Raw genomic sequence first — 14,950 nt, 5'->3', positions numbered from 1 at the left:
TGGTTTTCATAGATTTTGGCAGTAAAATAAAGAATATCATAGAACTTCTTATTGAGGAACAAGCCATCCAGTGGCTTCACAGACCATCCACAGGTCAACTGAACACAATGAGAACTATGAAAAACAACATTTAGTTTTCATAGTTGATAGGAGCTGTGAGGTGTTTCAAACACATGAAATCATGCAGACAAACAAATGTTTGACAAGTGGAATTAATTTAGTCTCTAACCTACCTGGTTTGACAGAAGACAAAATCTGCTGAAAAGTGCATGTGCTTTTTCAGTTGGCTCTTTTAGCTTCTTTGGCTGCATGATCCTTTTTAAATATTTCAAATATTACAACACATGATTCTGAGCGTAAAAATATCAGCTCTTAGAACAACTTAGCAATGCTGGGATTTTTTTTTTTTTTTCCAAACCCCCTCTACAAAATCATTTATGCACTCTTTTCTCTTACCGAACAATTGCTTAATAAGACATTTTAATTTACAGAAATAAGACTTTCTTGATGCTTAGAAGTCTGTTATGCACAGTGGCATCCAGAAATGTAAATATGCAGGGAGAAGTACATGATATCTGCATGTCTGAGACTGAATGTGAACATACAATATGATATTTTGTATACGCAGTTTCTCTTACAGTTTAAAAATAAAGGCTTTCTTTTCCTACTTGTACCTACCTATGCATAGGCAGGTAATGCAAGCATTTAGTATTTAAACCATCAAATTAACTGATCCTTTGCATCCCTTGGTGGGAAAAGCAGCTCTCTGTAAATGAAACGGGTATCTTGACTTGTAAGTCATTCCTATGTAGTTCTATGTCAGCTCTTGCCGCAGGCTTTTCGTTATTTTGGAAATGCGTGTGCAATAAAATAAGGGGGCATAGTTGTTGAACGAGCATCGACAGAAAAGGGTGGATTTATTGTCTGCTGACTTCAAATATAGATGAACTTTAGCTGCGTTTCAACCACAAAGCTCTTGGTGCGGTCTTTCTGTGACAGAGCCTCATTGTAACTTCCATTTCCACAGCAGAGCCAAAGCCCCTGAAAGCTTAAGCAGCCTTGACTCTCAAAAGGTTCCTGGCCTGTGTAAACAAGGCTATTCAGGGCTCTTCAGGGCTATTCAATTAAATGCAGAAATCATCTCCATGTATTTTCTTTGTGACCAATTAAAATGTCTAAGGATGTCATTCATTTAAATGGCTTCTTCAGTTCTGATTGACTGGATAAAACTGTTACCACTTCCCAGATAGTTTAACGACCATTCTGACTGACACATGTGAGCCTAAGGGCCGTGACACACCAAGACAACGAGAACTAGTGGACACTAGGTCCAACTGTTACAAACAGCTCATATCATCTTTTGTCCCAGCTGCTATTTGAACAGACCACAAAGATAAAGAGATGACTGCATGTAGCATTTACATTCTGTGCTTGCATGAGTGGGAGAGAAAGAGGAAGACCTGAGACTGCGACTTTGCAAACTGTAAAGAAAGCAATGCTGGTGTTTTCACACCGTCTTCGCTTACAACAAATGTTTACAGCTACTTCTAATGGAGGATATGGCTCACACAAATTGTATTGGCAATGTTAATATCGTGGTTTCATGCATTCGCTAAGCTGAACAACCAATCAGAGTGGTTGGTTTCTCTCCAGGAACTGACCACCTTTTAAACGCCAAATCATCTGAAAAGCTCCCGACAGACACTGGCTGACAGCTAACCATCAGTTTGGTGTGGACACATGGCCGGGTGACCTTCAAGGTGTCGGTGACCTAATGAAAAACTCAAGCAAGTTCAACTGCCCCTGTGTAACATCATCAGGTGTGACATCTTGGGTCCAACACAAACATCTGATCTCCAATCAGACTTTGCTTTGGTGCATTACCAAAGTCCCCAAAATGTGAAAGCCAACATTAACACCAGCTGGTGGAGTAAGCTAACCATGATAACTTAATATTTAAAATGATCCAGTTAGGCACAAACTACCCCTTCTGCTGAAACTCTCCACTGGTATTGACCTTACAATTCTCCTTTTGCTATTATGATTCTTATGTGATTATTTGTGAAGTTCTGAGAAGTAAAGAAGACGCACACTGAGTTCTAGCAGTGCCATCAGAGCTGAAGCGTGCTGGGTGTCACTGGGAGATACAGCTGTCGCCCTTGTACTGAGCGTAGCGCTCTGACATGGTTTTCCTCAGCTCATCAATGTCTCTCCTCAGCTGGCCGACTTCTAGCAGCTTATACCTCATTTCTTCTTCTACTGCCTCTCTGCAGTCATTCTCCTCCACCGAAACACTCAATGCTGGACGGACAGAAGGAACCAAAGTTACCGTTAAGTAAAGCGTATTATACAGTGTACCAGACCCTAGAGAGGTACAGGATATACAGTGCATGCAGAAAGTATTCAAATCGCTCAACTTTTTCCACATTTTGTTATGTTACAGCCTTATTCCAAAATGGATTAAATTCATTATTTTCCTCTAAATTCCACAAACAATACCTATAATAACAACATGAAAAAAGTGTGTTTGAATCTTTGAAACACATACATAAGTATTCACTGCCTTTGTTTAATACTTGAAGCACCTTTAGCACCAATTACAGCCTCTTTGTGAGTATGATGCTACTAGCTTAGTACACGTATCTTTGGGCAGTTTCTCCCATTCTTCTTTGCAGTACCTCTTAAGCTCCATCAGGTTGGATAGAGAGCATCAGTGCACAGCCATTTTCAGATCTCTCCAGAGATGTTCAATCCGGTTTAAGTCTGGGCTATGGCTGCGTCACTCAAGGACGTTCACAGAGTTGTCCCGTAGCCACATTTGTTAACTTGGCTGTTTGCTTAGGGTCATTGTCCTGTTGAAAGATGAACCGTCGCCCCAGTCTGAGGTCCAGATCTCTCTGGAACAGGTTTTCATCAAGGATGTCTATGTACATTGCTGCATTCATCTTTCCCTCGATCCTGACTAGTTTCCCAGTTCCTGCTGCTGAAAAACATCCCCACAGATTTATGCTGCCACCACCATGCTTTACTGTAGGGATGGTATCGGCCAGGTGGTGAGCGGTGCCTGGTTTCCTCCAGACATGAAACTTGGCATTCAGGCTAAAGAGTTCAATCTTTGTTTCATCAGACCAGACAATTTTGTTGCTCATGGGCGGAGAGTCCTTCAGGTGTCATGTGTGTTTTACTGAGGAGTGGTTATCTTCATACCATACAAGCAAGATTGGAGGAGAACAGCAGAGATGATTGTTTTTCTGGAACGTTCTCCTCTCTCCACAATGAAATGCTGGAGCTCTTTTAGAGTGACCATCGGGTTCTTGGTCACCTCCCTGACTTGAAGGACCTTCTCACTTGATCGCCCAGTTTGCCAGCCAGCTGTAGGCAGAGTCCTGGTGGTTTCAAACTTCTTCCATTCATGGGTGATGGAGGCCACTATGTTCATTGGGACCTTCGATGCTGCAGAAAAGTTTCTGTACCCTTCCCCAGATCTGTGCCTCGATACAATCCTGTCTCGGAGGTCTACAGACAATTCCTTGGACTTCATGGCTTGGTGTGTGCTCTGACATGCACTGTTAACTGTGGGACCTGTATATAGACGGGTGCTTTTCCAAATCATGTCCAGTGAACTGAATTTCCTACAGATGGACTCTAATCAAGTTGTAGCAACATCTCAAAGATGATCAGTGGAAACAGGAGGCACCAGAGCTCAATTTTGAGTGTCATGGCAAAGGACATGAATACATGTGATTTTTTTTTTTTCATTTTTAATACATTTGCAAAGATTTCAAACAAACTTCTTTCACCTTGTAATTATGGATAATTCAATCCATTTTGGAATTAAATACTTTAATCCATTTTGGAATAAGGCTTTAACATTACAAAATGTGGAAAAAGTTAAGCTATTCGAATTCTTTCTGGATGCACTGTAGCTGGGAATGTTACAGCTAACTATGTCAATACTGCTGGCAAATAATTAAGTGCAGTAACCAAGCAGTACAATATGTTTGCTGCAGTCATGTTTATGTGACTGTATTAGTATTATGTCGCCTGAAGTTATGAAAATGAGACTCTGAGTTTGCCGTCTGTGTGTGTCAGCATACATACATTTCATGCCCAGAAGCAGAGACAGGTTGGGCTCTTTCCCCTGCGCTCTCTGAGCCAGGATGCTGCAGAGAGCCTGGAGGTCCAGTAGACACAGGGACATCTCTTTGAGCAGCCGGCCAACTTCTGGCATCTCCACATGGGAAGCAGGATGCACCGACAACCCTTCATCCACCTGCTGCAGCTTCTCCGTCAGAAACAAGGTCGCACGCACATTTAGTTTCCCTATCTGGAAATTTTACATCTGAACTAGATATAGTGCAGTATCTTCTGAAATTTAAACTAACCAAAGTCATTGGTACTGATAACATTTTTAAGACAGGCATTAAGGGAACACTTCTAATGCAGATACCTGTGGGAGGACAGGTGTGACCAGGCTTTCCTCCTGAGGAGACTGCTGTTGAAGAGAAAGGCCTCGTTTCTTTTGCAATTTTGTACTTGTGGCCTAACAAAGCACAACATGAGTCAGGTTTGCTGGTGCTTTTGGATCACTGTCAAGTTATTTGTCAGATAAATTTGAGTTAGGCAAACTATAATTTCTTAACTAAATATACAGAAAAAAAAAAAAAAAGCCTACAGCATGTCTGGATTTGTTGTCTACCTGTAGCTGTGAGGTCAGTCTCTCAATCTGTTCTTTCTGATGTTCAATCAGCTGGTGGGGAGCAGAGAAAACATTTTTGTTAAGGTCTGTGACTTTATTTTTGTATGAGGATGTGTGTGTTCAGAAGGATACCTTAGTGCTGTGGTCCCGCTGCTTCAGAAGTTGAGTGTTTTCCTCCTCAAGTCGTTTCAGGTCTTGCATGGGCAACCTCACCCCGTCGTCTAAACACTGCTGCACCTTCTGCTGCAAGCTTTACCGAAGTAAGAGATGGAGTCACAGAGAGAGATGGACACCCGTGCACTCAGTCAGAGCAAAGGAATAAGACCATGTTAGGAGCAGAAAAAGAAGCCTGCTTAGTCTGAAGGCAAAGGAGGCAGCAGAAACTCTATACACTAAACACTATATGGCAGCAAAAACTGAAGTTGTTGAAAATTCTGTTACAGTTATGACACAATGATGGTTGATGCCATTTTCTAAACTACATATATGCAGGATTTTTAACCTCAGTTATCATGGCAGGTTTTTTTGTCAATCCTGTACCTGTGGACAGATGCCATTAGCTCCCTCTCTCTCTGGGCCTGCAGCTCAATCTTGACATCTTTCTCCTCCATCAGAGCACAACCTTCCCCAAGACTTTTCTCTAGCCGGGAAACGGTCTCCTCCAAGTCCTTGGCTTTTTGCCGTACCTCCTCCTGCTGAGCTCACACAAACACACAGTGCAGTCACTGCAATTGAGTAGCATTTTGACAGACGCCAAGAATGGGTTTTACATGTTAGTGCGACGAACAGATCCATCCATTCTCTGCAACTGCTTATCGTGTTCAGGATTGCAGTGGGTTGAAGAAATTAGTTACATTAGACTAATGCAGGTGAGTTGATGCATCCTTATATAAAAATCCAATTGGCACTTTCCTTCCATTCTGCAGCTTGATTATTACTATTACACTAACAGTACTTTTATTTATTGGACATGTTCAGTGCAAGATTTTTATAGTGCACCGACTTAACTTCATCATAATTGAGAGTAATTTACATGATCTGACTCAGAATGTATAGGCAAGACATTCCTTGTAACATGATGGGTTAGGTAATTTACTTCAACTACATACTGTATTAGTAATTCAGCACCAGCTTCCTCCTGATCCTGTCTCCAAACGAGTCATTATGTGTAAAAAGTGCTGCAGTGTGTTATGTCCCTGTTATTTATTGATGGGAGTTTTTGTACTAACACTGATTTATCAGCCTTAGTATTATTGTATGCACTGCTGGGCCTTTATCAGTGTGTGTGGTCCCCAGTGGCTGTCTGTGAGTGTGTGTGTCTGAGTACCTGCTGGGCCTGGGCCTGCACCTCGTCCAGCGTTGGCAGATCAGACAAGTATCTTTCCAGTGTCTCTATACGTTGCTGTTTTTCTCGGTTCTGCTCGCTCTCTCTCTGAAACTTCTTTTTCAGACTACTGATGTAACGATCCCTCGTCTTTATCTGTGGACACCAAAAAAAATCGCATATGATTAGTTTCATATTGATGATATCATGTTGGTTACATACAGTACAATTATCTGAAAAGCAAGAAAGGAGAGTTTCAGATGATAAAGGTTCCTGTGGACCACTCCATGCTGTACCTTTTCCTCCAGTTTTTTCATGTCCTCCGTTTGTTTTTGTGTGACTTGCTTGAAGAACTCATTTAACTGGAACACTTCCAGTTCAGCCAGTGCCAGCCTCCTACCAAGGTCTTCATCACAGCACAGCCGATCAGATGGCTGCTTGCACGGTGTCCTCTTGGCTGACTCCTATTGGAAGAGCAGAACTTTTGTAACTTGTAGCATGAAAAAACATGTGTGATTATCACACTATGAATGTGGATGTTTTCACCTCACAGAGATGTGGTTCTTACTTTGGGATTTAGGATGTAGGGGTCGTCAAAGCCCCCCCTGTGGCTCTGCAGGACCTGCTGTGCTCTGAGCTCATTCTCTCTGATCCGTGCATGCAACTGCAAAATCTGCTGCTTTTGTCTGAAACACAAAAAGCAAAATAAGTTTGAGTCTTTTATATTTTTCTCTTTTTCTCAAATTCTCACACACGTTGACCAGGTAAAGTTTTAATGCTTTACAATTTATTTATTTTAAAGAATTATCCAATCTTAAATTATTTTTGTGTGGAAAAAGTATGTGAACCTCTAGAATTACAAATTCATTTAATAGGAGATCAAGAGTGTTTCAGTTGAAGCAATTGCAATCAAGTGTGAGTCTGGGAGGTCCTGCCACAAACAAAAGACCACTGAAGTCTGATCTTAACAACACAGGTTTGTAGAAGTGTGTCACTGGTGGAACAAATGTGATTTCTGAAGACCTTAGAAGAGGAGCTAATGCTCATGAGGTTGGATCAACAGACTTCAGCTTGTCCCTTTAAGGGTCACCACAGTGTTCCGCACGTCTATTAGGCATGAGTTTTTTTTACATCGCACGCCCTTCCTGCCACAACTCTCCCATTTTATCCGGGCTACACCAAGGGCTACCAGAAAGTTACATAAAACCCCTGGATAACAACCTGGAAACTAAAGGCCTCTCAGTGACTATAGAAAACCGTGGCGTGTACAGCAGAGCCACTGCTAAGAAGAACACTGCTAATAGGTTCCTTTTATCTAGTTTCAGTGCTTGAGTAAAAATCTGATCATGTTTTTATGCAGAAACAAGTTTACAAACTTTTAAGTACCACTGTAATATATGACATTACGTCAGAAACTGGTTCAATAAATTAAAAAAAAGGACGCATTGAATGTTTTGGCTTAAGAAAATTACACTGCAAAATGTAATTCAAGGACTGTGGAAACATCTTGCTCTGGGGTCTAATCATTCTTGAGAAACATTAGAATAAACATTTTTCTTTAGATTTGCACAAAACATGACAAGTATGAGCCCAACTGAAAATATACAAATAAAATCTTTGTTATTATATTACAGTTACTTCATCTGAAAGGAACTTGTTACATTACTTTTGTTGTCAGCAGGCAATGATTGATGTCAATTCCAACATTTAATATTTGTAGTAGCCACATGTATATGTCTGGAAATATTCCAGTAGTTTGAGTATGTTGGGATTAAATGCGATAAGAACAATTTTGCACCATGTAAATTGTGTGCAGGTAGTGGTAACACATGATCTCAAACCTCTTGAAAACCCTCATTAAGTAGTAGTGTAGTACCTATCTATCTCCAGCTCCCTCTGTCTCAGCAGCCCCTCTTTGAGCTTCACCAGAGTGGTGACAGGAAAGGAGGTCCCCATCAGCATCTGGTAACACACACACACACACACACACACACAGATGCACGTCACTCAAGGCAGATAGTGAGCAGTGATGATGTAATGACATAATAATAAAACCGACTGTTTGATTAACTGACTGTAATTTATTGAGCCTCCTCCATGTTTTTTCATGAATAATTAGTAATACATGATTTTATGAAATAACAACTGTACCTGGTTAAGCCCTGGACCCTGCTGATGTCCTTGGAGCCATGGCGAGGACCCATCCCTACCATAGCCCTCCAGTCCGGTACCAAGTTCACTCCCATGTTCTAAGTTGGGGCTGTACTCCATCTGTTCAGTGAGCCACATCTGGGTGCGAACTGCAGGCTGTATTGGGGAGCCTCTGTCTGTTTGATGACCCAGAGGTGAGTCTCCTTGTCTGGGTAAGCCAAGACCATAGACCTGACCACCTCCAGGAGACAGTTTGGCTTCTGGTTTATCACTATATTTCATGTCCAAACTGCTGTGTTTTACCGGAGAGGACAGAGCTGAGGACAGTGAGAGCCCTGTGTCCAGGCCAGTGGGTCTACTGCTGCGGTTGTACATGTAGCAGGGGCCAGCACCTGGTGAGCGCTGCAACAAGCTGTGGCACAGCACGGAGGAAGATAACGGTAGATACAAGTCCACGGTTGAACCACGGGGTTCCTTTCTGTAGCCGTGTCGCAGACTCCTGTCCAATGAGCCTTGTGAACCTAGGCTGTACTGATAGCCCGATGTCCTAGTGGAGCTCTTCTCAGACCCGGATGACAGCTTGGTGAGGGACGACCACTTACGGATGGGCTGATGGTCTGTCATGTCCAGACTGCTTGGTGCACCCGGTGGAGAAACGGCTGACGTAGGCAGCTGGCAGGACCTGGTCCAGTGCCCAGTGCTGCCGGGCGAGGCTGGTGTTGGAAAGCTGGTGTTGGGTGTAGAGGATGGAGATGGCTTGACATGGACAACAGGTATTCCATCATCATCCTGGGCTGAGTGATGCTGGGATAGTGGATGGAAATACAAAGGTGTGGTACTTGAGCTGGAGTCATCTGTAGGAAGAGACAGGAATCAAGTCAGACACCATCAGACTAAACATACTGGTAAACATCACAACACAATGTGAAAATCCTTTAAATAATGCAGAAAAAAACCTGCTTACGTTTTTTTTGGCTAGACGTCTGGGCTCGAGTTCAAAAATCAAATCGGCTCTGATGGTATTGAAGGTGGATGCAAGATTGATTAAACAACATAATGGGGGGTGTGGGCTTAAGTTTCAATTGAAGAGATTTAACAGACGTTTCCATTTCTGACTCACCTGACTCTTAACCACACACACAATGGCTGAGAACAATAGGACTCAACAACGCATTGGTAATGACTTCCACTGAGGTTAAATACCTGGGATTCCTGGGGACTGATAGCTTAACTGTAGCTTAAGTTTTAGGTTTGGCTTAAATCTGTGCTGTCTGGATCACAATTGGATGGTCTTCACTTAGATACTGTTTTTCTACCTTAGCAGTACTTAAGGCGATTTACACTGCTTCTCGTTCAACCATTCGCACTCACAATCTCACACACACTCACACACCGATGGTGGAGCGGCTCACTTCCTACGTTGTTTGGATGTTGTTGCTTCTTTAATGCGCTTGCAGACTTCACAGAGGCATCAGAGATCCTGCTTTGTGCTAGAGGTTATGCAGGACGGTGCTGGGCTTAGTGAAACCAGACTCTTCTGAACTCTCTTCATTATCCAGGCCTCTGGTGAACCTGTGCTATTTTTGCAGAGCAGTGAAGTCCAGTTTAGCACACTAGTGGATTTTAAAGCTTTGCACTTCGCACTTCAGCTCAGTCCGTTGTAAACACAGAAGCACTGTGTCCTCACAGTGCTATTCAGTGAATGTTAAACTCCACTGGGCATCATTACATCAACGCGTTCTTCACCCTCTTAAACCCTAAAATACATACAGTGATATGTGCAGAGCCTGCTGTGCCTCTCATGCAGTAGCTCAAGTTTTCTGGTGAAGAAACAGACAGCACATCCTACCTTCCACACTGTCAGAGCAGTAGGTCCCAATGCCAGTGTCACCACTGTCCGACACCGTGCTGTGTCGCCGCCCACCACAGAAGCTGCTCCCAGGGCCGGGGGGGTTGCTGTGCCACGCTGTGTCATGGCCAGGGACCCATCCTGGAGAGCCACCACTACTGGAGCCTAAGAACAACGTTTCGAATTGTTACAGCTTATTCAGGAAAAAAAAATGCATATAAGCCCATTTCTACCAGTAAAAAGAGAAATAAATAAATAGATGAAATGTTTGTCATAATAAAAAAAGCAATGGTTAGTCCAAATTATGACAAGGGAAAAAAATTATACTATTTATTATGTTATACTAAATTTAAAATTATAAATGTAAAAAAGTTTAACTGTTTAGCTCTTAATTTTAATTTAGTAAAATAATATTTGTACTTCTTAATGATTTTGACTTATAAACTTCTTTCTCACCAAGACAAACATTTCACCTTAACTTATCAGCCATTTTTTTTAGGCGAACCATTTCCTTTTTTCTTGTAGTAAAGGTCGGAGACGGATTTGCGTGTCATCAACATCAACTAAATCACTTTAAAAGTATGCAAATGATTGCTGAGGGAACCCATGGACACACTGCATGCTGGTTTATAATGCTCTCCAATATTAGAACATTTCTCATTTTTTGTCATGGCGATCCTAAGTGGGAATATTGTGGTGCTGGGTTACTTCCACTCCCCCCTCGTGACACTGAACTGGTCTCATTCTAATGAATAAGGGAACAGTATGTTCTCTTTTAGTTGCTGTTGTTTATTTTACTCCTTTTTTTTTTTAATTTATTGTAATTTTGAGGGAACCTGTTTCTGACCTAATGTTTGCACTTCCTCTTCCTCCTTGTTCGGACTGTCATCTACTACAGTGGTGCTTAAAAGTTTGTAAACTTATCTCTGCATAAAAACATGATCAGATTTTTACTCAATCCATAAAACTAGATAAAAGGAACCTGTTTTAATAAATTAGACAAAAAAATAGATACTTTCATTCATTTATTGTCAAAGTTGACTAAATCGTACATGTTTCTGTGTGGCAAATACTGTACATGTGAACCTGCACCTTCAGTACCTAAAAATATTGTTCCAACAGTCCTCTGGTTTATCCACATGGCTCTTAACACGGTGTGAACATTCAGCAATGTTCTTTTTAGAACATTTACTTTTTCATTTGACTGCTCACATTTAAACCCAAATATCTGAACTTTCCAGTCTTTACTTTTCCAAAACAGACTTGTTCCCTTTTTTAATGTTGGTCTCCACCCTCAGGTACAGTCAATATTCCCTAGCAGTTATGTACAATGTGTCCCTCAACAGTTCTACAACAGCTCTATCGGCTTCCAAACATTTGGAGAGTTTGGTCTCTCAGCGACAGGCAGCTATTCAAAGACAGCTCTGTCAGTGAGTTGGTAACAGAAACTGAAAGAAGCTGCCGAACGTTTTTCCTTATGTACTGGATATGAAACTGCCACAGGTTAATGTTAATGAGTATTAGCAAGTTTTTGTTTCTCACCATCAATAAACACTACTGCATTAAAAGGGTTTTAATTATCACCAATAAGCTAACGGGTGAATAGAAACAGACTCGCGATTTCACACACTTTCACAGCAGCTAGTTAAAATGTGATTCCACTCAGTTAGTGTAGGCTCCGTTTAATTTAGATGTACTAAAATGGCGGAATAACACTGTGTCTACAGTATCTTATGCATTATTTAAAGGCCATGTACTCTCATTAGCGTCATGTCAGTGTTTGAAGCTGCAAAACATAATAATTGTGAATCATGCTTTTCACTATTTGGATCAATTATCTGATTAAATATAAGATGTAAAGTCAGACTACAAATGTTATATTAATGTGTCAGATACACATTTAATCAACATGTTAATTTTTTCTGCTGTTCATCTCATTCTCTGGTTTTATGATAACCCGTGATCAGTATTTATGCATCATTGTAACAATGTATTACTTCTATGATTCTGTATATGTATTATTTTTCTTTTGTATTAAATTGATTCAAAACTAAAATTCCTTGGTAAAAGGAAAATCACTTACGATATAAGTGGACTGAGCCACAGTTGCACCAAATTATAACACAGAATTGAAAGAGATTTTAAATCATTACCTCTCAATTGTATGTTTTATATGGTAACATATAATAATTGTCAAAATATCTGTTTGTTTTATTTAGCTTTTAATAGGCCTATGTTTTCTATTTAAGACAAGTTTGGCTGTTGGGTAAAACATCTCAGCTTGTGCACGGGGCAAGTGGTCTTACAAGCTTAATGTCAAGCCCTGGCTGTATCCTGTCCAAACATTGGTATACACACCTCCAATTTAACTGAATGATGAAGTTTCCAAAAAAATATCCACGGGAAAAAGGCTAAATTAGATGCTTTCCAGGTTGGTGGGTGATGCTGCAGACACTAATACTAATGTGCATATTGGAACAAGTTGAAAGTTTTTTTAATAATCTTCCAATTACAATAATATGACATGAGATCAAAACAGCTTGGTAGAAATGTACTTTGTACCTTTATACTATTCGGATACATTTCAGAACCTGTACTTTTTTACTTTTACTTAAGTATAGAAGTTGAATCAGTAAGGTAAGATAAGGCAGTCGTCCACGGACCACAGGGTCAGTGGTTCGATCCCCAGACCTGGCTATATATATATATATATATATATATATATATATATATATATATATATATATATATATATATATATATATATATATATGTCAAAGTGTCCCTGGGCAAGACACTGAACCCCGCAACAGCCCTTTCCCATCCCCAGCTGTGCAGTGCTGGTCCAAACCCGGCAGAAATTGGGGAGGGTTGCGTCAGCAAGGCGTAATCCGGCGTAAAAACTCTGCTAAATCAACATGCGGACAATGAACCGCTGTGTTGACCCTGAACTCACGGGATAAGCCGAAAGGACTTCTACTTAAGTGAGGAATATGTGCACTTTTGCCACCTCTGTTGCTCTGACAGACGGCTGGTGGAGTCCAAACTTTCTAGGAATTTTTTTCCTAACCTTTTCCAGCCTGTTGAGCATCAGCTCTTCTAAAGTCTTCAGTAATCTCCTTTGTTCCAGCCATGACACAACTTTACAATCATGTGTTGTCAAAATCACACTTCGATGGTAAAGACCCGAATTCAAACTTTTTTCAATAACACAGGACCACCCAGACTCGTACCCGCTTGTCATCACACTGACTGAGACCCTGGACCCTTCTCTTCTTTTAAAAAACTGAGAGTGTATTCATTTTGCAAATGCGCCTGAATTGCAGTGCGGGTGGAATAATTTTGACAGGTGCACAATCCATAATTCTACCAGGACTAGCTTATGAGTGTGTTTGCAACAAAATGCTCAGGTCTGACTCACATCAGCAGAAATGCCATTTCTGGCATTTGGGACTGGTTAGGATCTAACAGACTTTTAAACTCTTTTAAAGAGTCCAGAGCACCATCACATCTGCTAGTGGCCGTTTGCATTATTTCAAATATGCACTAATTTGGCTTCTGTGCATGGATTTGTAAGATATGGTACATGTTCTGCACTTAAATAGCACTTTTCTACCTATTGGCATCAAAGCACTTATTCACACACTTATTCACCCATACACACTCACAATTACACACATACACACCGATGAGCGACTAAGTTGGGGTTCAGTGTCTTGCTCAAGGACACTTCGACATGTGACTGGAGGAGCCGGGGATTGAACCAATAACTGTGAGATTGGTGGACAACCGCTCTACCTTCCTGCGCCACAGTCGCCCACTTTTAAAGAAAGTGGTCCTGTGTCCTTCATCCAAAACGGGGCCCGTAGAGATCCCTGTACTGGTTCCTATTATTACTAGCTGATCACTAGCATGAGGTTACAAATCATAATGCTTAGAAAAAGGCCTTCAATAACCAACAACAAGAACCATTGTTGTGATCTCTGATTTAGGGCAGGACTGATCATTCAGAACATATAACTTAGTTACTACATTACTGATCAGTGTAATGATTTCCTGCATTGTGTATTATGTTAATATGGTTATTTCAATAAATATAAAGCACTAGTTTGGTTTTACTTGCTGTTGATTTGACAGCACAGCACCACTCTGGTGGATGCCTGCCTCCTTTAGGCCACATTTCCAACCTTCAGTAACCTCAGTTTCTCTTTCCTTCTTATCATATTGACACAGATCACTTTGCTTTGCAACTGGACAAACTCACCTCAATACACTTTCAGCCACAATCACTTGACAGGCTACGTCTTCAAGTAGCTTCGTTTGCATAATCCCCCCTTTACTTGTCTGTGCTGATGTACTTGAAGAGGCTCTTGGCCTTTAAACGCCGCCAGTTAGCTCATGTCTTAGCACCATCTTGTCAAACCAGACCGTTATCTTACCTGTTTTGGTGGATTCGTATCCGTCTTCAAAATCACTCTTGTACCACATTGCGTGTGAGGGCGGGTTCTACAGAGCAGCAGGAAAAACCGCAGTGGTCACAGGACAAAACAAAGAAGAAAATCAAGGCCTAAATGTGATAACACGGATGTTGTATGATTCATGACATTAGAGCCCAGAAGTTCCTGACCCGTATGCGAGGAGGGCGCACGGTCTCAAATACCCTGAGTCCGATAACGGTTCATTCTTGAAAATTAGCTAAGCGTGTACGTCCTGAGCTGAGCGTCTTCTGGCTGGAAGTGATCCCAGCAAACTCCTCCTCCGCAGTCCAGCAGCAGCAGTACTAGCAGCACAGCACAGCACGGTACGGCACGGCACGGCACAGCACACTGTGCGGTCCGAGAGCCGCTTCCCATGAAATAACGGAAGCGCTAATAGATTCTCCCTGGGCGTATATTCTTAAATTTACGGTAATGTTACAGGCTCTGTG

General features: G+C 41.4%; 1 protein-coding gene across 5 annotated transcripts; it reads right to left on the bottom strand.

Annotated features, from left to right (window-relative positions):
• Positions 1-348: 348 nt before the first annotated feature.
• Positions 349-14,893, bottom strand: cep85l (centrosomal protein 85, like). Of its 5 annotated transcripts, XM_067481457.1 has the most exons (14): positions 14,651-14,891; positions 14,463-14,529; positions 10,024-10,188; positions 8,175-9,028; positions 7,900-7,985; positions 6,592-6,709; positions 6,320-6,487; positions 6,027-6,179; positions 5,240-5,394; positions 4,832-4,949; positions 4,700-4,750; positions 4,451-4,543; positions 4,102-4,282; positions 349-2,301 (listed from the first exon to the last, which is right to left on the bottom strand). In XM_067481457.1, the coding sequence occupies exons 2-14, from the start codon at positions 14,509-14,511 to the stop codon at positions 2,135-2,137; spliced, it is 2,358 nt and encodes a 785-aa protein (XP_067337558.1). In that variant the 5' UTR covers positions 14,512-14,529; positions 14,651-14,891; the 3' UTR covers positions 349-2,134. The 5 variants fall into 5 exon arrangements, with proteins under 5 accessions (XP_067337558.1, XP_067337559.1, XP_067337557.1 ...); XM_067481458.1 differs by having other exon boundaries at positions 4,451-4,495; positions 14,463-14,892; XM_067481456.1 differs by having other exon boundaries at positions 14,463-14,891.
• Positions 14,894-14,950: the final 57 nt, after the last annotated feature.

This window comes from Channa argus, chromosome 17 (genome assembly GCF_033026475.1).
Source record: "Channa argus isolate prfri chromosome 17, Channa argus male v1.0, whole genome shotgun sequence".
Classification (NCBI taxonomy): Eukaryota; Metazoa; Chordata; class Actinopteri; order Anabantiformes; family Channidae; genus Channa; species Channa argus.
The sequence above is the reverse complement of the archived record's forward strand: the minus strand, read 5'-3'. Positions and strand labels throughout refer to the sequence as shown.

Coding starts and splice junctions, on each gene's coding strand:
- cep85l (XM_067481456.1), bottom strand. CDS start 14,511: ATGTGGTACAAGAGTGATTTTGAAGACGGATACGAATCCACCAAAACA. Junction 5,395..6,026: donor TGCAGGCCCAGGCCCAGCAG/GTACTCAGACAC, acceptor GTGTGAGCTCAG/CAGGAGGAGGTACGGCAAAA. Junction 4,544..4,699: donor GACTGACCTCACAGCTACAG/GTAGACAACAAA, acceptor GTGCTTTGTTAG/GCCACAAGTACAAAATTGCA.